This window comes from Apium graveolens, chromosome 8 (genome assembly GCF_009905375.1).
Source record: "Apium graveolens cultivar Ventura chromosome 8, ASM990537v1, whole genome shotgun sequence".
NCBI lineage: Eukaryota > Viridiplantae > Streptophyta > Magnoliopsida > Apiales > Apiaceae > Apium > Apium graveolens.
The window spans coordinates 260,731,406-260,758,028 of NC_133654.1; the positions used below are offsets into that span (position 1 = coordinate 260,731,406).

The following is a 26,623-nucleotide window of genomic DNA, read 5'->3' on the forward strand; positions in this document are numbered from 1 at the left end:
GAGGGCCAGGGTATGAGCTCGCATCACGGGCCTATATCTCTATCCACATCTTTTATCTACTATGTGTTCGTATTTGTCTAAGCGGGCCGTGGCCCGGCTCGTTTCATGTTCTTGGCATCAAGCGGGTCGGGGCCCAGCTTGATTTAACATGTTAATAAAACAACTGTTCTGTCCTCGCATGGGTTCCCAAGGATGGGGTCCCCTGCTGGGTATTTAATCTATTAACAGAAGTTAAAATATCAAGTGCACAAATAGAGATCAATCGTTTATTCACAGATAATGGGAAGTGAAAGGAATACATGCTTGTGGTCTCAGGGAGGCACCTATATGGCACTACCCCCCGAGACTTAGGAATATTTGAAGATAATACTAAGTCTGAAAAGAATAATATTACTGATAATACTTGCGAAGGTGTTCCACGTTCCAGGCTCTTGGGATCAACTTGTCTTGCATATCATTGAGGTGGTAGGTTCCCTCCCAGAGCACCGATTTTATCTTGTAAGGGCCTTCCCAATTCGCTCCCAAGACTCCGTGACTCACCACCTTGGTATTTGGCATGACCCGGCGCAGAACCAAATCTCCCACCTTGAAAGTTCGGGCTCGAACCTTACTGTTGTAATGCCTAGCTATCCTCTGCTGATATGCCGCTATCCTGATCTGAGCCTCTTCTCGAGTTTCTTCGATCATATCCAAATAGAGCCGATGATTGACCTCGTTTGCCTCTGAGTCATAGTTGTCCCTTCGAAAAGATCCTGCTCCCACTTCAACGGGCACCATAGCTTCACACCCATACACCAGAGAGAAAGGGGTCTCTCCAGTTGTGGTTCGGGGTGTAGTGTTGTAAGACCATAGGACCTGGGCGAGTTCTTCTGGCCATGCTCCTTTCTTCTCTTCAAGCTTTGCCTTTAAGGTATGCTTAATGATTTTATTAACAGCCTCTGTCTGCCCGTTACTCTGGGGTGGCAGACTGCGCTAAAGCTCTTCTGAATCCCCATCTGCTCACAAAACTCTCGCATCTCCTTGCTATCAAATTGTTTCCCATTGTTAGATATCAGCTTGTAAGGGATGCCATAGCGACATACAATAGCCCTGTATACAAACTCCTTGAGCTTTCTCGCTGTGATAGTGGCTAGGGGCTCGGCCTCTGCCCACTTAGTGAAATAGTCTACCGCAACTACCGCATACTTGACACCTCCCCTGGCCTTCGGGAGTTCTCCAATCAGATCAATTCCCCACATGGAGAAGGGCCAGGGGCTCATGAGGGATGTGAGAGAGGCCACGGGGTTGTTGTAATAATTGGCATATCGCTGACACTTATCACAAGCTCGGGAGAATTCAAAGGCGTCTTTTTTTAGCGTTGGCCAATAGTAGCCTTGACGGAGGATTTTTTGAGCTAGAGAGCTACCCCCCGAGTGATTGCCATAAATGCCCTCGTGTACTTCCCTTAGGATGTAGTTGCATTCCTCCCCATGTATGCATTTGAGAAGAGGAACACTGAACCCTCTTCTGTATAGAATCTCATCGTATATCACATAGCGGGCTGCTTTATATTTTATCCTCCTTGCCTCGTTCTTTTTGTCCGGAAGTGAACCTTCTCTTATGTATGCTAGAATAGATGTCATCCACGTGGGGCCGAGCTCATTACTGAGGCTGCCCACCTCGTGCTCGGGCACACTAGGTTGCCTCTGTATATCAAGGGGCACGGTCCCTAGCAAAGTGCTCTCGCGGCGTGAGTCGAGCTTAGCTAGCTCGTCCGCGCCTTCATTCTGCCCACACGGGATTAGTTCCAGCCTCACCTCGTTGAATCTTGCGATTATCCTCTGTGCGCACTTCAGGTAAAGCTCTGTTCTCGGCCCCTTAGCTTGATACCCCCCATTTATCTGATAGACCACAATCATGGAGTTACTAAACACATTCAAATTCTCGACCTTCATTTCCAAAGCTAGCTTGAGACCGTTGATCAGGGCCTCATACTCAGCATCATTGTTGGTTGCATAAAAGGCCAGATGGGTCGCACGTCTGATTTTGTGAGCCTCTGGGCTGATTAGCTCGATTCCAGCTCCTGCTCCATCACCGTTAGAGGCACCATCCACATATAGGCTCCACCATGGGGCACTATTTTATCTCTCCAGTCCAACTTTTTCTGTGCTAGGTATAACAACAAGGGCTCCCGGCTCCACTTCTTGATGTGGGGGAAATTCTAGCACAAAATCGGCCAGGGCTTGGCCTTTGATCGCAGTCCTTGGCTTATAATCCACCTCGAATTGGCCGAGCTCAACCGTCCACTTCAACATTCGACCAGAAGACTCTGGTCTATGCATCACTTGTCTGAGGGGGTAGGAGGTTCGCACTTCTATCTTATGTGCCTGAAAGTAGGGCCTGAGTTTTCGGGAGGCCAGAATCAGAGCATATGCTAGCTTTTCGAGGCTTGTGTATCGAGTCTCGGCATCGGCTAGCCTTTTACTCACATAATATACCGGGAGCTGGACACCATCCTCCTCTCGGACTAATACTGCACTTATTGCAAAGTCAGAGACGGCCAAGTATAGGATCAAAGTTTCTCCTGCCTTTGGGTTGGACAACATTGGAGGGCTACTGAGATGCTTTTTTATGTTCTGAAAGGCTTCCTCACATTCTTCGGTCCACTTAAAGTTCCTATCCACTCCTTTGATTGCTTTGAATAACTCTTGGCATTTATCAGAGGATTTTGAGATGAAGCGGTTTAAGGCAGCCACTCGTCCCGTTAAGCTTTGAACATCCTTCACCCGTCGAGGGGATCTCATCTCGAGTAGGGCTTGTATCTTGGTTGGGTTGGCCTCAATGCCTCTATGGTTGACAATAAATCCCAAAAACTTCCCCGATTCAACCCCAAACACACATTTCTGGGGGTTGAGCTTCATTCTGTACTCCCTTAGGATCTGGAACATTTCTGCCAGGTGGCGGACATGATCCCTCGCTTCTTTCGATTTCACCAGTATGTCGTCTACATAGGCCTCCATAATCTTCCCCGATTGATGTTTGAACATCTTATTCACCAGCCTCTGATAGGTTGCCCCCGCATTAAGGAGCCCGAAGGGCATCCCGATGTAACAGTAAAGGCCCCGATCAGTAATAAAGGAGGTGTGCTCCTGATCTGGCCCATACACGGGGATTTGGTTATATCCCGAATAAGCATCCATAAAACTAAGCAGCGCGTGCCCAGCCGTGAAATCAACCAGCTGGTCGATTCGGGGTAGAGGAAAGCTGTCCTTCGGGCAAGCTTTGTTCAGGTCGGTGAAGTCTACACATGTCCTCCACTTGCCATTGGGCTTCTTGACAAGCACAGGGTTGGCCAGCCACATGGGGTAGAAGGCTTCTCTCACAAGTCCTGCCTCCATTAATCTATCCACTTCTTCTCTGAGGGCCTCTGCCCTCTCTCCACTAATCGGCCGTCTCTTTTGCCTAACCCCCTTCTTTTTCGGGTCCAAGTTGAGCCGGTGGCACATGACATTTGGGTCAATCCCTATCATATCGGAGTGTGACCATGCAAAGACATCCAAATTCTCCCTTAGGAAGCGGGCTAGATCCTCTCTCAAGTCAGGACTTAGGTTAGAGCCTATTCTGAGTACCTTGGAGGGATCATTTGGGTCTACCAAGATCGGGATTATGTCCTCTGTGGCCCCGGCCCTCTCGACCATTGGGGGCATTCTCGGGTCTAAATCTGCTTGAGCCTCGCTAGTTTTTTCCATTTCCGTGATTGCCAAACCTTCCGCATCCTTGAGCTCGGTCTGGTGAGCTTGGGTCGGGTTTATCAAGCGTTCAGAGGTTGCAGTTACAGTTTGAGTGATTCCATCGGATGGGTCCATAGTGGTTGTTGTTTCTTTGTGTGCCCACTTCCCTCTCCTAAGTCTTGCAGTGATTTGTTCTGGGTTCTCTTCTTCATCACTTGCTTCCTCTACAATCCCCTCTTGTATCAACATGATGGGCTGAGATGCTTCCATTAGTAAGGCCCCTGGGCGTGGTTCCACATGAATTCCCATGTGCTCGAAGTAGTTCTCGGGCAACTCCTCAATTGAAATCAAATTACAAGTCTCGTGGCCCTCAGGACGTATTCTTTTCCTGTCCTCTGCCTCTTCCATGGGGACATCGCACTCACCTGCTTCAGCTATCTCCCTTGAGGCATTTCTTGACTCGGCCGCTTTGAGTGCCTGGTTGTAGCAGACCCTGGATTCGTATTGACAGCTCTTCAAGATGCCTACCCCCGTGGGGGTTGGGAATTTTATCATCATATGATGGATCGAGGTCACCATCCTCATTGCCCTCATAAGGGGTCTGCCCACTATAACATTGTAGGCACAAGGCTGGTCTACAACTGTAAACATAGCGATCTGGGTGGCCACATGATGCTCCTCTCCTATGGTCACCGGGAGCCAAATTGTCCCTTTCACTCCGATCGAGTCTCCCGTGAACCCGTACAGGTGCCCACCTGTTGAGGTTAATTCTCTATCCAATAATCCCAGTTTTTTGTAGGCATCATAAGTCAAAACATCAGCCGAGCTCCCGGTGTCCACCATTGCTCGGTGAACATTCACCGTCCCAATCTTCATTTTTATGACTAGGGCATCGGTATGAGGGTAATGCACCCATTTTGCATCATTCTCTTTAAACACGATATCATCGACCTCCCTTTCAAAGAGCTCCGGGGGCCTTTGGCTTAGATGATTGACGTTGGTGAGCGGCTTGTCCTTTGCTTCCCGGGCATATCTGTCCATCGCCTTCCGGCTGTCTCTACCAATGTGAGACCCGCCTAGAATAATATGAATACTACCTGCCCGAGGGACCCTTTCTTTGTCTTCTGGGGCTGGAGGAGGGACGGTATGATAATCCGTCCTGTGTCTTCGAACCTCCTTGACAACCCACTCCGTAAGCTTCCCTTGTCTAATCAAAGTCTTGATCTCATCCTTTAGTTGTCTACAATCAGCTGTATCATGTCCGGTGGCCTCATGGTATGCACAATACTTTGAAGTGTCTCTTTTATTGTAGTCTGTGAGAGGAGTTGCCTTCCTGAATACCCCCTTCCCCACATATGTAGCATATATGTGGTCGATAGAGGCTACCAGAGGGGTATGTGTCTGCCATTTGCTTGTATAAGGCCTTCCCGAATCTTTAGTGGTCTCTTTGCCACGGGCAGAATTTTTCGGGCTCGAACTACGCCGATACGTCTTCCTCCTTTCGTCAGGGCTTGAGGATCGGTCCCTCTTGTCTCGATAGCTTTCGCTGATTTTCAGCTCTCTCATCGATTTCTCTACCCTCTTGAAGGGTTCGGCTTGCTCATAGAACTCGGCCAAGGTCCTCGGCTCACTCGCTTGGAGGCTCTTCCAAAATTTCGATCCTTCTTTCAGCCCTGCTATCAAGAAATTTTTGATGGTCTCCTCACTGGCTCCTCTCACCTTCGGGATCTCGGCGTTGAACCGACGAAAGTATTCTGCCAAGGGCTCCCCCTCCCTTTGCTTGATGTTGGCTAACGTGGCCACAGGAGGCGAATAGTGGAGGGTCGACTGAAATTATCTGACGAACAAGTCCTCCAATTGCCTCCACGTTCTTATGCTAGCCGGTCCCAACTTGGAGAACCATTGTTGGGCACTACCTCTGAGTGATGCCGCGAAGAGTCTGCAACGGGTCATCTCCGGCACCTGATAGACTTCCATCTTAGTGTTAAATTGAATAAGGTACTCCGCCGGGTCGGCTTCGCCGTTGAATAGAAGGTCGGGGTTGTGCCTAAACACCCGAGGTAGGGGGGATGATCGGATAGCAGCCGTAAACGGAGAGGGGGCAGCCGAGGCAGGGGGCCCTCTCTTCTCTTGCTCCATCTCATCTAAGATCCTTCTCAGGTCCCTTACTCTAACAACTTCTCCTTCTCTGTCACCACCCGCATTACTCGAATGGTGTGAGCCCTGAGGTCGTTCGTGGCATCCCCCTCCTCCAGCTCGGTCCTGCGACTCCTCTTCACGATTGTATCTGCGTCTATGTCGCTCCTCCCTCCTGGGTGAGGTGTGTTGACGTCTTTCCGGAGGGGTCGTTGCCCGTTCCCTTTTCGAGCCTCTTTTATCCACGGGCTCTTTCTCTTCTCTCTCCTTCTTACAATTCTCCAATTTGAGCCTGAGGTCATGCTCACTTAGTTTTCTACCCACTCGGTCTAGCACGCTAGTTGACCTTGCCTCAGATGAAGCTGGCTTCGGCCCCGATCTCGTAGAGATCTGGCTGCCCCGCTCATCATGGCCTCGGGGTATATCTTCCTTTTCACGTGATGTTTCTTTCTTCTGTTTGGTCTCAGTTGCCACGTCATCAAAATCGTGGATCAGCTTCTTCTGAGGGCCTTTTCCCTTCCAGCTACGTTGTGAGACCTTGAGGCGGCGCGCCTTACGCTTGGCGTTCCGGACCGAGCTTCTTTCTACCTTTGACATTCGGGTGTTGATCTGATTCATCTGATCGGCCAGCCCTTCGAGATACGTCATCACAGCCTGCCCGTCTACGGTTGCAATTGGTGGAGGTGGCGCCTGATTCTCTGGGGGCGTGTGTTCGAAAGTAGGGTCCTTCTTGCCTCCGCTCCCTGGTGTCGTCGCTTTCTTGCTTTCTTTGGTCATCTTTCTCCCTAAGATGAACGACCCCCTCCTTCTAGCGCCAAATGTTATAGGGAGAATTTCGTATAACAATGTTGTGGAGGTTAATGGGCGGAACAAAGATCAAGGACGGTATTTGAGGGTGGAGGAAGGTTGTTTGGTGGTGGCTGAGCTTGTATGTGGACTCCTTAAGAAAGAATAGGGTTTGTTATTCTCTATCAAGTGTCGACTCATGTCTCATACAAGTGCCTACGTACCCTATTTATAGGGATCAAGCCTCACGTAGTTCTTGGGGAACAAGTCACGTAGGCTAGGGTTAGGGTTCTCCAACCCGTGCAGCCAAAGCCCACGATAAAGTCAGGCCTTCAGCCAATTAGTCACGTAAATCTCGACCGGCTCAACACGCTTCCTATAATCTCACGGCATCTCCGTATCTCTTCCCATAATTATAGCAACAACCCGTGTTGGCCCCGAAATTTACGAGCAACTCAGTCATCTATGAGCCACTTTCCATGTCGAACACAAAGTCCTCTAATGCGGGCCGGCCTGGCGGCCTCGGCCCGCACCGCCTTCCTTTTTAACCAATAAATACAATATTACCTTTGATTTCATAAGATGTGCTCTCGTGGGTCCAGCCCACGTGTGGGCACCTGAGCCCAGCCCGCGTGTGGGCAACCGAGCCCAGCTCGCGTGTGGGCAACCGAGCCCAGCTCGCGTGAAGTCATCTGAGCCCACCTCGCGTGTGGACACCTAAGCCCACCTCGCGTGCGGACACCTAAGCCCACCTCGCGTGCTATCATCTGAGCCCAACTCGCGTGAAGTCATCTGAGCCCACCTCGCATGTGGACACCTAAGCCCACCTCGCGTGAAGTCATCTGAGCCCACCTCGCGTGTGGACACCTAAGCCCACCTCGCGTGCTATCATCTGAGCCCACCTCGCGTGTGGACAACCGAGTCCAGCTCGCATATGAGAGCCCAGATGGCAAATGTGAGCCCAACTCGCATATGAGAGCCCACCTCACTTGTCATGAGCCCATCTCGCATGTGATCACGTGAGCCCAGCCTGCATGTGGTCACGTGAGCCCAGCTCGTATGTCACGAGCCCAGCTCGCATGTCACGAGCCCAACTCACATGTGCTGGCCCAAGTCTTATTAATCCATGGTTCTAGCCCACACACGAGAGTCCAGCTATTTAGTGCACCCACAGGGACCTATTTAGGGCCCATGGCCGAAAGCGGGCATAACAGATGGAATAGACAAAGAATATATATATAGAGAGAGAGAGATGAGATGAGAGAGGAAGTGAGAGAGATGAGGGGAGAAGGAATAGTGTGGGTGGCTGTAGTGAAAGGTTGGTGGATTGTAATTTCAAATGACACATAAAAAAATGTTATTTCAAATTTTGACCTACGGACTTTGTTTTAAATGGTTTGGATTGGGTCAAATCCAAATCCAAATTTCTTAACTATCCAAACATCAGATTTGATTAAAATTCAGCATTTCAAATGAAATGTTGTTATCCAAACAAGCCATAATTGTATTTATATGTTTATAAGACTGAAGTAGTTGCATTATTTTTAGGAGAATCAGCAGCAAACTAGTTCTTCTCAGATTGCACGTCCTAGGTGCTCAGACAAAATGGCAGTTTTAGAAGAAAGAGTGAGGAAGTTGGAGGAGCTTGAAGAGGAAGTGAAGAAGCTAAAGAATGCAAGTTGATCAATGGCATGTCATTTTCTTATTAGAAGCGGTCTGAGAACCCTTTACTCCAACATTTGAAGAAAGCTTTCTAGCTAATTTCTTAATTGAACCTAGCTCCTTTTTTTTCTAGTTTTCTTAATCAAACCTCGATATAATAAACTACTAGCTTATGAATGGTTGGCCTTATATATATTGCTTGTGAAATTACATTCTTGGTTGATATTGATTTGAAATGAAGTGCTGATTCAATTTTTTTGGTAATATTAAGTTGAAATATAGTGTTTGAGACTTAAAGTTGATAGACACAAATATTTCAAAATATAACGAATTTATGTTACTGGTTTTAAGGTTGAGTTGAAACTATAAATTAATTGCAATACATAGGCATATGAAAGCCTGCCACTAGCAATAAGTTGTTTGTATGCTTTGTGGCCTAGTTCATGTACAAATATAAATTGAATTTTCATTTCGGTTCATGTGTAATTTTGCAGTTTACCCTCTGTTATAAAATTGCTAATTATCTAATTAAGCAATGATACGTAAACTTGCATTCATGTTTGGTTTATAAACACCTGCAGTTTATATATGCTTAAAGCTTTATAGCATGTAGGTGACTATATTTTCTATTTATTCAGCTTATAATCTAGTTGCATATATATGCTTTGTGTCTTAAAGTATAGTATAGGTTGGCAGTAAAATAAGCATAGAAATGTTAGGTGTGACTAAAATGGTGTATGCAAGCCTGCAACAACGAACAAATATTGATATACACAGTTGTACAGATGCAAAACAACTATTTTTTGAGAAAGTGAAAACCTAAAATAGGGTTGAAGTATTAATTTTTACAAGTTAAATCAGTAAATTTCATATTTATGAAAGGTTTTTCTTTGACAAGATATTAGTGAAAGGTTTTAAGACTATAAGTTAATTGTAATTAGGATGGTTGGCTCTTTTTTACTTAGGCAATTATGAGATAATTATAATATAAATACAGTTATTAATAAAGTTTCATCATATTTTCTCGGAATTACTATTTTTGCAATTATTAAAATACAAAAGTAATTTTAAATTTTCAACGGATTATTATGAGATTACTTCATACAAGTGTAATTTATATATTTTATTTTTTCTTAAATTTTATTTAAATTAAGTAAAAAGTTCATATAAAATAAAAAAAACTTTGAATAGTTTTTAGTTATAACCAATTTGCATAACCAGACAAATTAACTCTAAATTTGCATAATTTTTTATATCAAGATACAATAAAATATTGATAAAAAAATATTTGATAAAAAAATAATCTAAACAAATGAATAACTTTTTTTGTCCAAACATAATGTAGATAGTGTATTTTTGACCTCGATAAATGAATAATCTTGATTAGTGAATATGATATTTGTATTCTTTTATCGATGTTTAACTATAAATGGTGTCCTGATAAAGTGCATAACATCGAAATTTGAATTACACGTAATTAATGTGGTGTAATTCGAGTCGAGAGGGTTATTCCATAAACGAGTTTAATTTGGATATTTTTATAAAAGACAAGCCTCTCGTCTAAGTTAAATGAGTTTAAATTTGTTCGACTTGTTCAATAGATAGATCTAAAAAGTGGTTTTATTTTCAAGTAAGCATCGGTTTTGCAATTCTCTCTGACGGTTACCAATTTCTTTCCCATCCATGCAATCGTCGATTCCTTACATCTGCATCAATTTCCATATACAATAGTATATCAATCAAAATATTTACAGGGGACAGTTTTACATAACTATCCATCCAAAGTGCTCGCGACGCAGGATTGAGTAAGAAAGCCAAAGGAGGGTTTCGCCCAAACATTTAGAACTTGGGCTTGATGATGGTATATTAGATCGAGACCAAAAAGACCTTCTTCTTGTCATCATCTTCATCATTGGGCGGTTATAAAAGTAAAAAATAGTTATCATCATAAAATGTGTATAATTTTTTGTTATTGAATTTGTTTGTCGATGTCCAATTATATTGGTATTGGGTTAGAAATAGTTGTAGTATCCGATATATTGGTATTGGGTCAGAATTAGTGATGGTATTTGATAGTAAAATTTTTAAAGATATAAGAATTTCCAATTTTTGAGTTTGGGTTCGAAGATTTATACACTATATTTTGTGTACAAGAATCAAATGCTCCATTTTTTATGTTAATGCTAGTGTATAAGAAGTTATAATGGTGGGTTTCGATAGTTGTTTGCATTCTATGCTTTGGAAAATTTGACTGAGTAGAGATTAGTTTTGTTAGAAAATGGAAAGTCTAAGACTTATTTTAGACATGTTCTTGATGTAATTTTCTAAAACTAATTATTGGAGGTGGATCCTTGATATGAGAACTTAAACTTTCATGTTTGGATCTAAGTTTTCTTAATGGAATTCATATAGAATTTGAGGTGAAGTTAGTAGTTTGAAATGGGGTGTGTGGGTTTGTCCCAAAATGATAAGGTAGAGATGGGTTGTGTGCTTTATATAGCATCATGTGCAAGAGTAATTTACACCTACTAAGGCATGTGGATGTGCATGGTGTTATTGTGTGCCTCGCGCACGCACCACCGCCGCCACGCCACGCCACTCCACGCCACGACTCGGGTCGGGTCGAAGGGTGATTTGGGCGAATGTCTCGGGGTCTCACATACACAAGGCAACTTGGGTGAGGAATTTTACTGTTTGTTTAATTAAAATATTTAATGACTTATTATAATGCTTTAATATGAATATTGAATCTCTATAACAGGGAATATCAGTATTTGCTGTTCAAAAATTATAAACTATGATTTGCTGGAATAAATACTGACTCTTGATCAGGATTTGCCGAGGCTGACAAATCCTGATGCCTAGTAAGGATTTGCCGAGGCTGATAAATCCTGATGGGCTGGATTAGGATTTGCTTTGGTAAATACTGATGGGCTGACTGTTATGTTTCCGATTTTGAGATATATTCTATTAAATGCAGATTAAGTCAGAATATTTATTTTGAATAATGAATATCGTCAGTTACATTTTATTTTGTATTATACACAAAAGTAAAATGTTTGGAAGAGTATATACTGATCACACAGAGTTGTGAAATCCTAGCTGCTAATTTCTCTCTTTTTTTCTCCTCTGTAACATACAGATTATGGCATAGGTTTTCTGCGCGAACTAAGATACGGGTCACTGTTGAGTGCTACGTATCTGTGGACGAAGTACTCTGTGTTGTTGTATCCTAGAAGTGATATTACTACAACCCAACATAGCGCAAGTGGGGCAATAATCTCTTCAAGAACAGTCTAGGCTTATCGAAGGTTAGGCACCTCAGCTGTTGATAGTTCTTTCAGATTACAGATTTGATAAAACTTCTGTTAGAGCTAAGTGTTCTATTCTTTCTTTATCAATTCAGTTAATGATCATATCTAGTTATTTCCGCCTTCGTGTTTTGTTTCGTTATTTAATTTATTGCATGTTCTTGCTTAAATCCTGATTATATAATTGTCCCTTTATTGCGCATATTATTAATTATACCCAACAAATTCTTTCAACACATTTGATGTGATTGTGACAAAGGTAAGTCTCACGTGAATAAAACCATATGCTAAGGTATTTTCTTGACTACTTTACAAATTTTTGTATATTTATATTTATTATTTTCACATTTTCATACACAGGTCGGGGGACTTTCGGGTAACACCCTCTTCATTCTTGAATGAGGGGAAGGATACGTACATCATACCCTTCCCAGATCCTGCTCTATACGGGATATATTGGAGATGTTTGGTTTATTTTGGTTTTTTTATTTAATAGACGAGCTTGCCGAGTCTAGTATATCCGTAAGCTAAACGAGTTGGGTTTAAATGAGTTGAGCAGAGTTGGCTCACGAGCTCATCACTTAAAAGGATAAAAAGAACTATTAAAGTTTAATTAAAATTTGATTTAAAAATAATAAAAAGAAATTTGAAAAAATATTTATATATAAGTTTTAAAAAAGCTCAAAATGATCGAGTTCTCGTAGTTCGTGTCGAGTTTTAATCAAGTCTAGGCATACTCAAATCGACTTGCATATGAGCTCGAATAGAAATGAACTCAGTCTAACCAGTTCGGCCTCTAACTACTCGCGAAGTGGTCCAGTCAGAGTTACACCCTTTGTACAATATCTAATAAATGACTTACAAAATCATTTTATTCAACGATAGGGCCATTCTTGAGAAGTTTAAGGCCTAGTGCGAAAATATTTAAGGGGTCTTTTTTAAAAAAATTATATAGAATATGTAAAGAAAACTTTTTTTTAGGATTACAATAAATTTTATGTATATGAACATTTAAACTACTAATTACAATTACAGGATTAGAAATTATCATAAACATACGTATTATAATCTATTTTATGTGATTAAACATCTCTAAAATACACTACAAGAAATTTGCAATCACACAACAGTCATTAGACGACGGTACAAAATAAAACCGTCATCCAGAAAAATTAAACCACGGTGAATTGTTGGCTCTTAAAAAACTGTTGTCCTGCGTTTCTTCTAACAATAGTTACTGATGATTTTACAAACTGTTGTCTAAGGTGCATGCTTTCATCTACTTAGACAACAGTTCTTTCCCGGGGTATTGTTTAGAACCCTTTACGACAATGGTTGATAGATATTGTATGAACTTAAATTTATTTTACCTTAACACAACAGTGTTTGGCAAAAAGGTTGTACAAGTTAGACAACTGTTTATGATAACTGGTGTTGTAATGAACATCAGATAACACAATCTAAATACCATTATCCAATGCATAGTTCATAGACAATGGTTATTGATAGTGTGAAATAGTGTGCTTCATACAACAGTTTAAAATATAGTTGGTTGAATTTCATGTTTAAAAGACGGTTTTGGATATTTTCATAAAAACCGTTGTCTGTTTAATGAAGATAGAAAAAAAATTGACTTGTATTACATTACATTCCAGGTACACAGTACCACACAATAACATACCAAACCAAAACCAGCAGTCCATAAATCAACCAAACAACCAATATTAAACTAGAAATGTTAAATTAAAACTGTAAACCAATTCTAAGAGACTAGAAATTATACCAATTGTTCGTAAAATAGGTCAACCACATACTTCAATAAATTGAGTAATAAGTCCAATCGCACACGAAACAAATGAAATTAAAATGTGCCAAAGCTGTTGACGCAAAGAGTTCTACAATCAGTAGTGAATGTTACAATGAAAATGAGTAGACAGTTCTTGTGCCTTGCCGTTGCCACTAACATGCATGCTGTTTAGCCACAGTTTTGAAGGCCTTGTTTTATGCTTGACGCTGGTAACTCTGCATAAATAGAAAACAGAACATTAACCTTAATTTCTACAAGTTTGATACCATAAATTGTAAAATTGTATCATCTGCAGTAATAAACATATCTCCGGCCGGACTCCTTTTCCCAAGCTTGCCATAATATTCATCTGTGTTTATCCGCCAAAAGATTATTTTTGCTATGATAAAATCATCATCTATTATAACAAGAGAAGTCAATGTTAACTAGATGATGATTTTACCACGACAAAAGTAATCTCATCAATGGGTTGACCAGAAGTACATGTAGATAATCTGGGTTTCACCTATAAGAAAAAGACGGGTCAGCAGTACATGGAGTGAAAGCTGTATAAAAAATTATATATGTTACCATCATGGAAGCTGAATCCATTCTCCTTCCTCTCGTATATAACTAGTGTTTTCGTCGTCATGTTCATCAACATTAGGGAAAATGGGCAAATCCAGGTCATTCTCACGTTCTACTTCTACAGAGCCATCATTTTCCTCATCACAGTGGTCATGAAAGTTCTTTTCTGGTAGCTTTAGCACCACAGACCAAAATTTCTCAAAAGGATCATCAATGTAGCAAACTTGCTTAACATGTTTTCCTAGCACGAATGGATCATTTACAAATCCTAATTTGTTCAAATTAACCAATATAAATCCCAAGTCATCAACCTTAACCCCTTTGTTAATATCTACCCAATTACAATGAAATATAGGGACCCTGAAATTATTATAGTCTAACTCCCATATACTTGTTATAACTACATAATAGGTGTGTGCAGTTTGTTCAACAGTTTTATCTTTTTCAACAAGCATCAAAGTATCTGCAACAACAGAGACACCACTACACTGAACTTGTCGAATATCATCGCGGTCCTTGGTGCTATAACTAACACCGTTAATTCTATAACCGCTGAATGTAGGAACATTCTTGTTAGGCCCTTCTGCAATCCACCTTATCTCATCACCTTTGGTATTATCTTCTTGGAGCAATTCTGTTACAATCTGTCAAAAAAATATACTAATTTATAGTAATTATAATATAATTATAATATGAAGTTTCACTGGGTACTTATATATAAGCTACTTTTAAAGTAAATGAACATAATACCATAGGTGATGAGATACAATTACGTTAAAAATTTATTTAATTTAGCTCGATGTTCTCCTTCTAGGTCTGTGTTTTAATTTAGTTGTCACTTGCATTTTTAATTAGGATGACATGATAAAGTAATAAATAGACTAATAGAAATCTTACCTTTTTCTTGAACCATTCGGCGAATTGATCATTTTGCTTGTTCTTTAGCCACACTTGGTCATTTTAATGCTGCGGGTATCTTACCATCAAAGATGCCATATGTTCACTACAAGAAAAATAAATTGGTCAATTTTTGAATTATGAAAAGGCAGAAAATAAATAAATAACAAAATACACACACACTTTAGTACGTAACTTACTCAAAATATGGCCTGATGTCATTGCTATTTTGTAGGAAACATAAATGTGCAAGCTGCAAGTCCTCTTTGCTCAGCTTTATGATTGTGGCACCGGATAAAGGTCTGCTTATTCCATTTTGCTCATGCCTAACATTTTCTGGTAAACCTATGGTTGCTTCATCAAAATTGACCAAACATTCAACGGCCTCCTCGACAATATATGCCTCTGCAATACAGCCTTCGGGATGAGCAGGGTTTCGTACATATCCCTTAAACCCCTTCATATATCTCTCGAAAGGATACATCCAACGAAGAAAGATTGGCCCGCAAAGCTTAACCTCTCTCACAAGATGAACTGAGAGATGGATCATCGCATCAAAGAACGAAGGGGGAAAATGTTTTTCTAGCTGGCATAATGTTTCCACCAACTCAATTTGCATTTTTTCCAATTTATCTACATCGATGACTTTACTGCAAATTGCCTTGAAAAATAGGCAAAGCCTTATTATTGCGCACCTGACTTGTTTTTGCAGTACTGACCGAATTGAAATTGGAAGTAGATGATGCAATATCGTGTGGCAATCATGAGATTTCATTCCACCAAGCCGAAGTTTTTCCATATTTACAAGATTATTAATATTTGAACAAAATCCATCTGGTAACTTCATTTAAAGAAAGGATGAGCAAACTACCTTCTTTTCTGCATTTGATAAGTTCCATGAAGCCAAAGGTACCTTCTCTTTCTTGCCGGGAGTTTTTGGCCTCAGCTCCGTTCTTATTCCCATATCAGCCATATCAAGACGGACATACTCCCTATCTTTTGTCTTTCCAGGAATATTTAGCAAAGTTCCGAGTAAAGCTTCACATATATTTTTCTCGATGTGCATCACATCGAGAACATGCCTAACCGGCAAAAACTTCCAATACTCAAGTTGGAAGAATATAGAAACCTTCTTCCAAACTGGTCGAGCTTCACCTTTCTTCCATCGAGGTTGGCGTTGTGTCTTACCAAAGACATGGTCCCTTAAATGTTGTACTCGTCCAAAAACCTGCACACCAGTTAATGGAATAGGAGCAACATCCTTCTCTACAGTGTTATCAAAAGCTGTTTTCTGCTTTCTATACGGATGATGACGGGGCAGCCACCTCCTATGCCTCATAACCACCGTCTTTCGATAATGAACGAGCCTAGTAGCCTTTGTGTTATCAACACAGACAGTACAAGCATTATACCCTTTAATTACGTTTCCTGACAAGTTTCCTAAGGCCGGATAATAACTTATTGTCCATAATAATATACCCCTAAGTAAGAAAGAATCTCGTTTATATGCGTCATACACTTGTTTCCCGAGCCACAACTGTTGCAGATCTTCTATAAGCGGTTGAAGGAACACGTCGATATCATTTCCAGGCTCCGTTGGTCCTGATATTAACAAGCAGAGCATAATATACCTTCTTTTCATACAGAGCCAAGGTGGAAGGTTATAAATTGATAGCAAAACCGGCCAACTAGAATAATCAGTACGGTTTCCACGAAAAGGATTAAAACCGTCAGAGGATAAAGCTAACCGAAGGTTCCTACTATCCGATGCAAAATCAGGCCACTCTTTATCAACATCCTTCCATGTTTCCGAGTCAGCCGGATGCCTCATTTTACCATCCTTTTGTCGCTCGGTGTCATGCCAAGTCATGTCCTTTGTAATTTGGGGTGTGTTGAACAAATTTCTTATTCTTGGTATCAACGGGAAATACCATAAAACCTTGGCAGGGACTCCTTCCTGTTCTTCTCCTTTCTTATTCAATTCCCATCTAGAGGCCTTACACATCCGACAAGTTGTCTCGTCTTCATTTATTTGGCCACGATATAAGAGACAATTATTCGGGCATGCGTGTATCTTCTCATACCCCATTTCTAATGCACATAAGGTTTTCTTTGCTTCACTGAAAGAAGAAGGGATATTGTTGCCTTCCGGAAGCAAATCCCCAATCAACAATAGAACATCAGAAAAACATGAATCAGACATACCATGTTTCACCTTCAAGTTGAATAACTTAACCAACGCTTTCATCTTAGTGTAATTCTCACAACCAGGATAGAGAGGTGCATGCTCACCTTTGACATGATTCACGAAATCTGAAGAATCGGAGGAAAAATCATCATCATCTTCGTCAGCTTCACCCATTCCTATGTAGGCCTGGTTTAAAGATATAGATGAGCCGCTTTCATCCGGTAGAGAACTTTCTGCAGAATTTGCCTCCCCGTGCCATATCCAGTGTGTATAAGTTTCATCTATGCCATATTGAAAAAGGTGGTTTTTAACAGTCCGAGCATTCCAAGATTTGTTGTGTGCGCACTTTAAGCATGGAAAACTTATTTTTCCTTCATTATAACCATTCTCAAAGGCAAACATCAGTAAATCCTCCACTCCTTTTTTAAACTCTTTTGTTCTTCTATCAGCTGTTAACCATGATCTATCCATCTTTTGATACAAACAAACTGAAAAAAGAAAAATGTAAGCCGTCAAAAATAGAACATAGTACCATTAGACTATATCTTCAACTATTAAACACCAAATTTAACAGAGTACATGTGAGCACAAATTAAACAACTAGAGATTAGGCACAAATTAAACAACTACAGATTAAGCACAAATTAAACTAAAAAATCAACAAAAATAAAACAAGAGCTAGATGAGTCGAGCATCAAGTTAAACTCAAATTAAAACAGCAATTATACCATTAAACACCAACTGCAAATAAACAACAAATTATACCATTAAACACCAAATTAAACAGAAGTAGAAATCCTACCAGTAAACAGTAAAGTAAACAGAGTACGGGTGAGCAGTGAGCACAAATTAAACAACTACAAATTAAGCAGAAATTAAGCTAAAAATTCAACAAAAATAAAACAAGAGCTAGATGAGTCGAGCTTCAAGTTGAGTTAACAGATCCAAAGAAACAATGGAGGTTGAATTACCTAACGGAGATGAGAAAATCAAAGATACGAGGCCGCCGTATGGAGAGAGTGAGAGAGTGAGAGAGTGAGGATATAGATGAGAAGTGAGTGAACGACCTAATTTGACTCAATTATTTTGCAGTTGGTCCGGCATAATTAAAGCTCAATGATTGTGATGTTATATTATTTTTTAGTTCGGGTTTATGTGATTTCCGGGTTTTTTTGTTCGGCTTTCTGTGATGTCCGGGTTAAAAAGCCGACTCGATTCATCCGGTATATGAATCGAGGACTCGGTTTAGGATTTGCGAGATCTAAATATAGATCCGCGGTTAAATCCTGCAGATTCGTGGTTCGGGTTTCTGTGATGTCCGGGTTAAAAAAACTGACTCGATTCATCCGGTATATGAATCAAGGACTCGGTTTAGGATTTGCGAGATCTAAATATAGATCCGCGGTTAAATCCTGCAGATTCGTGGTTCGGGTTTCTGTGATGTCCGGGTTAAAAAGCCGACTCGATTCATCCAGTATATAAATCGAGGACTCGGTTTAGGATTTGCGAGATCTAAATATAGATCCGTGGTTAAATCCTGCAGATTCGTGGTTCGGGTTTTTGTGATGTCCGGGTTAAAAAACCGACTCGATTCATCCGGTATATGAATTGAGGACTCGGTTTAGGATTTGCGAGATCTAAATATAGATTCGCGGTTAAATCCTGCAGATTCGTGGTTCGGGTTTCTGTGATGTCCGGGTTAAAAAACCGACTCGATTCATCCGGTATATGAATCGAGGACTCGGTTTAGGATTTGCGAGATCTAAATATAGATCCGCGGTTAAATCCTGCAGATTCGTGGTTCAGGTTTCTGTGATGTCCGGGTTAAAAAACTAACTCGATTCATCCGGTATATGAATCGAGGACTCGGTTTAAGATTTGCGAGATCTAAATATAGATCCGCGGTTAAACCCTACAGATTCGTGGTTCGGGTTTCTGTGATGTCCGGGTTAAAAAACTGACTCGATTCATCCGGTATATGAATCGAGGACTCGGTTTAGGATTTGCGAGATCTAAATATATCCGCGGTTAAGGATCCAAAATACCGAGAATATACCCATAATCAATAAAAATCCGTAACATTTAATGATCCAAAATATTAAAAAAAACCCATATTCACCAAAAATCCGGAAGATTTAACGATCCAAAAAACCTAAAAAAAACCCATATTCGACAAAAACCCGGAACATTTAACGATCCAAAATACCGAAAATAAACCGAACAGTTGTTAAGTAGTACTTCTAACAATTGATTATTTGAATTGTATTTTTACATTTTATAGCAATTATATTATAACAAATTATATTACCCACCGTTAGATTAGAAAACAAATCAAATCTCTACCATCCATTTGATTTTTCATTTCCCCCCATTCCCAAATTTCTCTCCCACCTTAACTTCGCGGTGTTTACTTGACACATTTCATTTCTCTAACACAGAGCACCCAACTCAACTGAGCACCGATTACCCAACACAGAGCAACGATTACCCGACACCAAGCAGCGATTTCTGATTCCGAGCAGGTATTTTCTTCTACAACCCTAGAATCCACGGTGTTGGGTTTTTTTTTAGGATTTTTTAGGGTTTTTTTAGGGTTTTTCTGGTATATGAGTTTGGGGGCTTTTCTAGTATATGAGTTTGGGGACTTTTCTAGTATATGAGTTTGGGGGGTTTCTTTAAATTATATTGATTTTTTGTGATGAATCTTTACATGCATGTATGTGGTCTTAGCAAAATCAATTAGGATGATTTTATATGTTTGTGATATGCGATTATTTTATATGTATGTGGTCTGGGATGAAACTGATTGTTTATATTGATTTTGCTTATTTGATTGTTCGGGTTTCCTCCGATTATATGTATGTGGTCTTAGCAAAATCAATTTGGATTATTTTATATGTATGTGGTATGCGATTATTTTATATGTATTTTGATTAGTTGATTAGTTGATTAACCTTATTAGTTGGGTTTCTATGATAATGCTTTTTATCTGATTCTCAAGTCCATTATGCGATTACATCTATGTTTTTTCTATGATTCTAGTCATTATAGTATTATGTTAATGTTTTTGTGCTATAAATATAGATTTATGTTTATATATATGGTATAGTTCTTCTTGTAGCTCATAGTTGTTAATTGCATCGTAGCTTTTTGTGGTTCATATATGTGAATTGTATAGTTCTTCTTGTTTCGTTTGTAGCCTCTGTCTTATATGCTGCTCTTTATGTGCTGTATAGATCATGGCTACTCCGAAAAAGAAAAGCAAGTCAAAGACGATAGAGTCGAACATAAGAAGGTCACCGAGAATAGAGTCGAAGAAGAAACCGTTAAAAAAGATCAACTGATCTATATCCCATCCCTGTACCATGAATGTGATCAGGGCTTTGAGAAAGACGAGGTCCTTAAACAACCAGACCCTTAGTAGGACTCCTACATTTCAACTTCTTCCCCAAAATCAGTGAAGAAGAAGCCTATATCTGAAGGCTTACAGAAAAAAATTTCTCAAAAAAGGAAGCGAGGAAAAGTAGCTGTTACAAAGTCGAACAATACTCAAGGTCTAAAACTACTCAAGAGAGGCTGTGTCACGATGCATCGAATTGTGCGATGTAAGATAATGGGGAACAAACTTAACGTGTCTTTTAACAACAAAGGAGAGCCGTTTGGTCCTGAAGCGGCAGAGATGCAATCCTATATTGGGGTATTGGCAAGAACCAAATCGCCAATATGGCATGATAATTGGAAATGTGTTCCTGAAGAGACAAAGACAAAGATTTGGGATTGTGTGCTGGTAGGCCAAAATAAACTTATTAAGTTCATTGACTTTGTCTGCTATAAGTTCATTTTATTACTTGTTTCTTATAATTCTTTTAATTTCTTATGTATGCAGATGGCTTTTGTTTTACCTCCATCGGACAAGAAGTTGGTTTTACGTTCTGCAGGTCAAAAATGGAGGGAGTTCAAAAGTCGGTTGACCACACATTACATTCTTCCTTATCGGGATCAACCTCAATTATTGGCCTATCCGCCTGCAGATTTTTCTTTCATAGAAAAATCTCATTGGGACATTTTTGTTGCTGAACGCACATCATCTGAGTTTCTGGTATGTTTCTAGTTAGCATTGGCTCATATTTTTTGTTTATCAAACTAAGGATTGGGATATAGTTACTTACTAATTATATTATAAACCTTCTTGTGCTTTTTATTAAGATATGTCATGATGAAGCAGTACAAAGAAGAAAGTTAAGTGTTTATCCACATCGCATGGCTCGAAAAGGTTATGCCAATCTCGAGAATGAATGGGTGAGTAATAGTGACACGACATTCTTACTTTTCGAATACACAATAATTTTCCACACATGTTTATACTATTTCTAAGCTCACCATCTACATGTGAATTTAGTATCAATCACATCCAGATGAAGAGGAAGTAGATCGTTCATCAACCTGGGTCCTAGCAAGGCAGGACGAAGATGGTAACTATTTAAGTGATGATGTCCGGAAAAAAGCTGAAGAAATTGTAAGTTATTGATTTGTATTCTACTTCAAAATATTCATTATCTCATGCTTTGTTTTAAACCTTTTACCCTAAACTCCTACCGAACTTAGAATCTAAAGCTCAGACTGTGATAATAATTAAAGTCCTCTAAATGTTGCAGGGAAAGCTGAAAGCAGAGGTTAAGGAAGGAAAACTGAAAGTGGAAGGTGTTGATGATGTCTTAACACTTGCGCTTGGGAAGCCTGAGCATGGAGGAAGGGTCCGTGGACAAGGAGTTCATGTAAAGCAGTCAATTTACTTTGATCTTCCAAGGCAGAAGAAAGCTAGGACAATGGATGAAAAAATACATGAAGGGATTAAAAGGTTTATGGCGGAGGAGACTCCGCGGATTATTAAAGAGAGAGATGCCTTTTGGGCTGCAGAAATGGAAAAACTCAGGGTAGATATATTGAAGAAGCCCGTAGAACAAGATGCTACTCCAAAACACACTTCTCAACAAGCAAACTATCACTCTGACGGCGGGGTTGCAGTGGATATTGGTGTCAAGAATAAGGATACACCTCGAACTGCAAGGAAGTTATTTCCACTTCAAGTGGAGGGAGGTGTTCAGAAAATCGAAATGATTGATAATTTATTTGTTGATTTTGGGGAGGAACTTAAGGAGGCTGGGAAGCCAGCTCGTGAGGATGAAAGATGTAATACTGTTGTTGAGAAGAAGACTTCTGAGGAAGTGAAAGTGAATGCTATAGATACTTATATTTGCAAATTGGCTGTTGGATCGCTCAACAACATTGTTGCTTGTACGACGATTGATGAAGTAATCAATCTCGATGGAGGAGGCAGACAATCCATGGTGTATGACTGGGAGAAGAGAATGCAAGAGTCTCAATCACTGAAGTCATTCAAGGTGATGCTAGGATTCCCTTTCCTATCGGTGATGAAATTCTAACTGTGGAACAAGCTATAGGAACTTTTATCGCATGGCCGAGAAATTTGATAGTGGCAGGAACAAATACCGCTTCCAATGTTTTGGCGGCTCCAAAGGTGAGAATGTTGTTTTATCAGTATGATTTTTTTAGTATGTTTTTTCCTAATATTTTTCACGTGCCTTTTCTGCAGAAATCCAAGATCAAGAAAATAAAGAAGACATATAAAGTACTTAAACATGTTGAACCAGAGCTTACTGTTGAGATGGGTGCAAATTACCCATCTGCACTCAATCGTTTGTGGACATGGGCAAAGGTTGCCTTGGCTCATAGAGAGACGATTTCTTTTACGCTATGCAAAGAATCATTTGGCTCTACAAAGAAGCATGTCATCTACTTATCAGATTTTTATGCAGTTTGCACTGGAGGTGAAATATCGGGGTCTGTCATTTACCTCTTTATTCAGTAAGTTTTTTCATTAACTTTTTTTTCATATATTGTCCCGTGATTAAACTCACAATATTTACTAACTACTGTAAATTTTATATGTAGCTCCTTAAATGAGCATGTCAAAAAACAGAAGATGACCAACATGATAAGGTTTGTAGATCCCAGCATCATTGGTGCCATCAGATGTGGCACCGCACTACAGAGATCACGTGCACTCGCTGCACAATTTAAGGATGCGAAGAAAGGGCAGTACTTTCTCATGCCTTACAATGATGTGTAAGTTTTAATACTATAGCTAACTTTTCGGACAATGTCAGATAATTTTTAGTTTTATACACGATCATATGTCTTGCTCTTTTTAGTTGAATTGTCGTGAGACAAGAGTTCAAATAGTAAGGTTAAATATGTTTATTGATCTTGCAATTTTGAACATTTTTATGACTTGCTCAATTTAGGTGTTTTTTGGTGGATTTCATATAAATTTTAATATGATGATGTTTATGCTATTTGAGTTGGTAAGGCGGTGTCAATTAGTAAATTACACTTTAATTTCAATCTTGCTAAATCGTTGGTGTTTCTATTTTTTAAGACAAGGGTTAAAATAGTGAAGTTAAATATGGTTATAATTTTTACAACTTTAAACAGTTTAATGGCTTACTGAATTTAAGTGTTTTTGCTAGATTTTATGTAAATTTTATTATGATATTGTTTATGCAATTTTAGTTGGTAAAGCGGTGTGAATTAGTAAATTATCCTTTAATTTCAAACTTGGTGAGTCGTTGCCTTTTCTATTTTTCAGTAAACATTTTAAGTATAATTACTGAGCTTAAAATTGAAAATATTTCTTGCAACTTTTAGGTTGAATTTTACAGTAAGTTAGGTTTCAATTGCTGAATTTAGGTGCATTCGGGTGCATTTTATATAAACATTAATATGATTTTGTCTATGTTATTTGGTAAGGCGGTGTGAATTAATATCTTATATTTTAATTAAATCACTTGCTCAATCATTAATCATTAATGTTTGGGTAGGAATCACTGGACTTTGACTGTTGCCAATCCCGAGGCAGAGATTGTCTACTACATGGACCCTCTTAAACGTCGCATTGCTAATGGAGAGTGGGTGGAAGTCGTAGACAAGTAAGTTTAAGTTCTAAAATTTGTGTATTAAGTGTTCAACCTTGACATATCATGCACGGTTTGTAGTGGTTTGATTGTTTTATTGTCGCAATTCTGGTTGCAGTGCCATTAAATTTTACAAAGAAGATCTGAACAAGCTTGCGAAGAAGAAAATTTTATGGGAGAACATGGCGGTAATGATCAATTCTCATCATATATTATGTATTTAATATAATGAGATTGTATGAAAAAATTTATTTATTATCACAGGGAGTTCCAGTCCAGGCAGGAACCAAGGAATGTGGCTTATTCGTGATGCATTACATGAAGGAGATCATTGAGGACAAAGAACTTGAGTTTGCTGCCAAGGTGAGATTATCATTTTGATTTTTTCAATTGACTTAATACTCTTACCCTTATGCCTTGTGTAACACGTACTTTTTTTTTCAGTGGATGCGCAGGTCAAACTTGGCTTATACAACTGATGACATCAATGAGATCCGCATTGAATTTGCAAAATATTTCATAAAACGCCACGTGAGCTAGTTTGCAGTGTCGGGGTCTTTTTATTGAACTAGATATGAACTTTGTTTTTGAATTATAACAGTTAATGAATCGTTTGTGAAATTCGGGTTTGTAGAATGATAGATTTTGTCTCAATCTATCGGTGGATTGAATGGGCTTTAGATTGGTTTCAAATCTATTTTTAGATTTCAGTATTTCGTACGATTGGTTAGTAGTTCTTTTGATGGATGGCTTTTGGGATTAACTAGTAGTTCTTTTGATGGATTTGATGGATGGTTTTTGGGATATTTTTAGTTGGTATACTTTTAACGAATTGCTTAATAGTTCGGCTGATTTATTCTAGTGTTGCATCTTTTGGTTGTTTATTGTTGATTGTTGGAAAAAATTGTTTGGTATTGGAATTAGTTTTAAGTTTCGACAGGTGGTGGTTACAATTGGTCAATTTGATATGGAAATTTTTTTACAACAACAGATAATTGTGTTTTCATTCCAAAAATACCATTGTGCTAAAGTAATTGGACAACACTATAACAATGTTATAACTGTTGACTAAAGCTAGATAACCAACTTTGTACAACATGTTAACATACTAACCATTATGCCTAGCATATTCACATAACTGGAAAAGGTTTTAAGCCATTGTCTCAAAGCCTTCTTTACAATATCTCAGGTACAAACTGATGTATGAGACAGGCTTAGAAAACAATTTTAACTGTAAAATGTTGTGGTTAGGCTTCAAAATAACACAACCAAAAATAAACCGTTGTTTGAAAAAACAAAAAAAAGAACATCAACACACTCACTTCATGTTTAATAAACATTGTCTACATAGGTAAACCATTGTATGTAGTTCTTCAGAACAATGGTCCTTCTACTGGAACGGTTGTTAATCCTAGTTTTGCACAACAGGTAGTAAACAGTTGTTGTTACTAATTACAGCAACGGTTTCTACGACTGTTGTCTGATTACATATCACACGGCTCCTCAATAATCAACGGAAAATTAGCATATCAGACCTTAGTGAAAAACAGTTGTCTGATTCAGTTTTTCTTGTAGTGATATACTGTGAACTTGTTCGAAAATTTAAGTTATTCGAGATTTTTCTAGTTTAAATAATTAAGCTAGCCCGAGATCATTTTAAAATACAAAATCAACCATAATTTGAGATACCGAGAACATTTACTTTTTGTATTAAGGCCTCAAATTCTTTCAAAATTCTTTCCGATACGGATTAATAACAGTGAGAATGAAGAGCTGTTATATTAGTAATAATACAAAATTGATTTAACTATTTTTCACATACTTAAATTTGTTTATAAATATAAAGAATAATTTAAAAAATTGAACTACTTATTATAATGGGTCCAGAGTGTGCTGAGTGAGGACCACATATGTTCAACAAAAAAAAATGTCAAAGTAACTTTTATTTTACTAATTGAAATTATAATTACATAATTCAGTTTGATGAAAGTTCAAAATTTCATATCCTAATACATGTGTTACACCCTTATAACATGTTTTACACCTTTATAATATTATCCAATAAATGACTTACAAAATCATTCTATTTAAGGATAGGGTTGGTCCTAAAATTTTAAGGTCAATGCGAAAATATTTAAGGGGTCCTATTTTAAAAAATTATTTAAAATATTATAAAAAACTCGTTTTAGGATTACTATAAATTTTATGTATATGAATATTTAAACTATTAATTACAATTACAAGATTACAAATTATTATAAACATACTTAATAAAATCTATTTTATGCGATTAGACGTCTCTAAAATATATAGTGAACTTGTTCAAAAATTTAAGTTAGTCTAGATTTTTCTAGTTCAAATAATTGAGGTAGGTGGAGATTATTTTAAAATAAAAAATCATTATTAATTTTATATGCCATGATCATTCACTTTTGCATTAAGGTCTCAAATTCTTTCAAACTACTTTCCCATACGCGGATTAAAAACAGTGAGAATGAAGAGACGTTATATTTGTAAGAAGAGAAAATTGATTTAAATATCTTTCACATACTTCAATTTATATA

General features: G+C 39.0%; 2 protein-coding genes across 2 annotated transcripts; both read right to left on the reverse strand.

Moving 5' to 3' along the window:
* Positions 1-1,129: 1,129 nt before the first annotated feature.
* Positions 1,130-1,934, reverse strand: LOC141680784 (uncharacterized). The gene is made up of 2 exons (XM_074486909.1): positions 1,440-1,934; positions 1,130-1,144 (listed from the first exon to the last, which is right to left on the reverse strand). Exons 1-2 carry the CDS (start codon positions 1,932-1,934, stop codon positions 1,130-1,132), a joined length of 510 nt encoding a protein of 169 aa, XP_074343010.1.
* Positions 1,935-15,723: 13,789 nt separating this feature from the next.
* LOC141680785 (uncharacterized) lies at positions 15,724-17,535 on the reverse strand. The gene has a single exon (XM_074486910.1). It carries the CDS (start codon positions 17,533-17,535, stop codon positions 15,724-15,726), a length of 1,812 nt encoding a protein of 603 aa, XP_074343011.1.
* Positions 17,536-26,623: the final 9,088 nt, after the last annotated feature.

Coding starts and splice junctions, on each gene's coding strand:
- LOC141680784 (XM_074486909.1), bottom strand. CDS start 1,934: ATGAAGGTCGAGAATTTGAATGTGTTTAGTAACTCCATGATTGTGGTC.
- LOC141680785 (XM_074486910.1), bottom strand. CDS start 17,535: ATGGATAGATCATGGTTAACAGCTGATAGAAGAACAAAAGAGTTTAAA.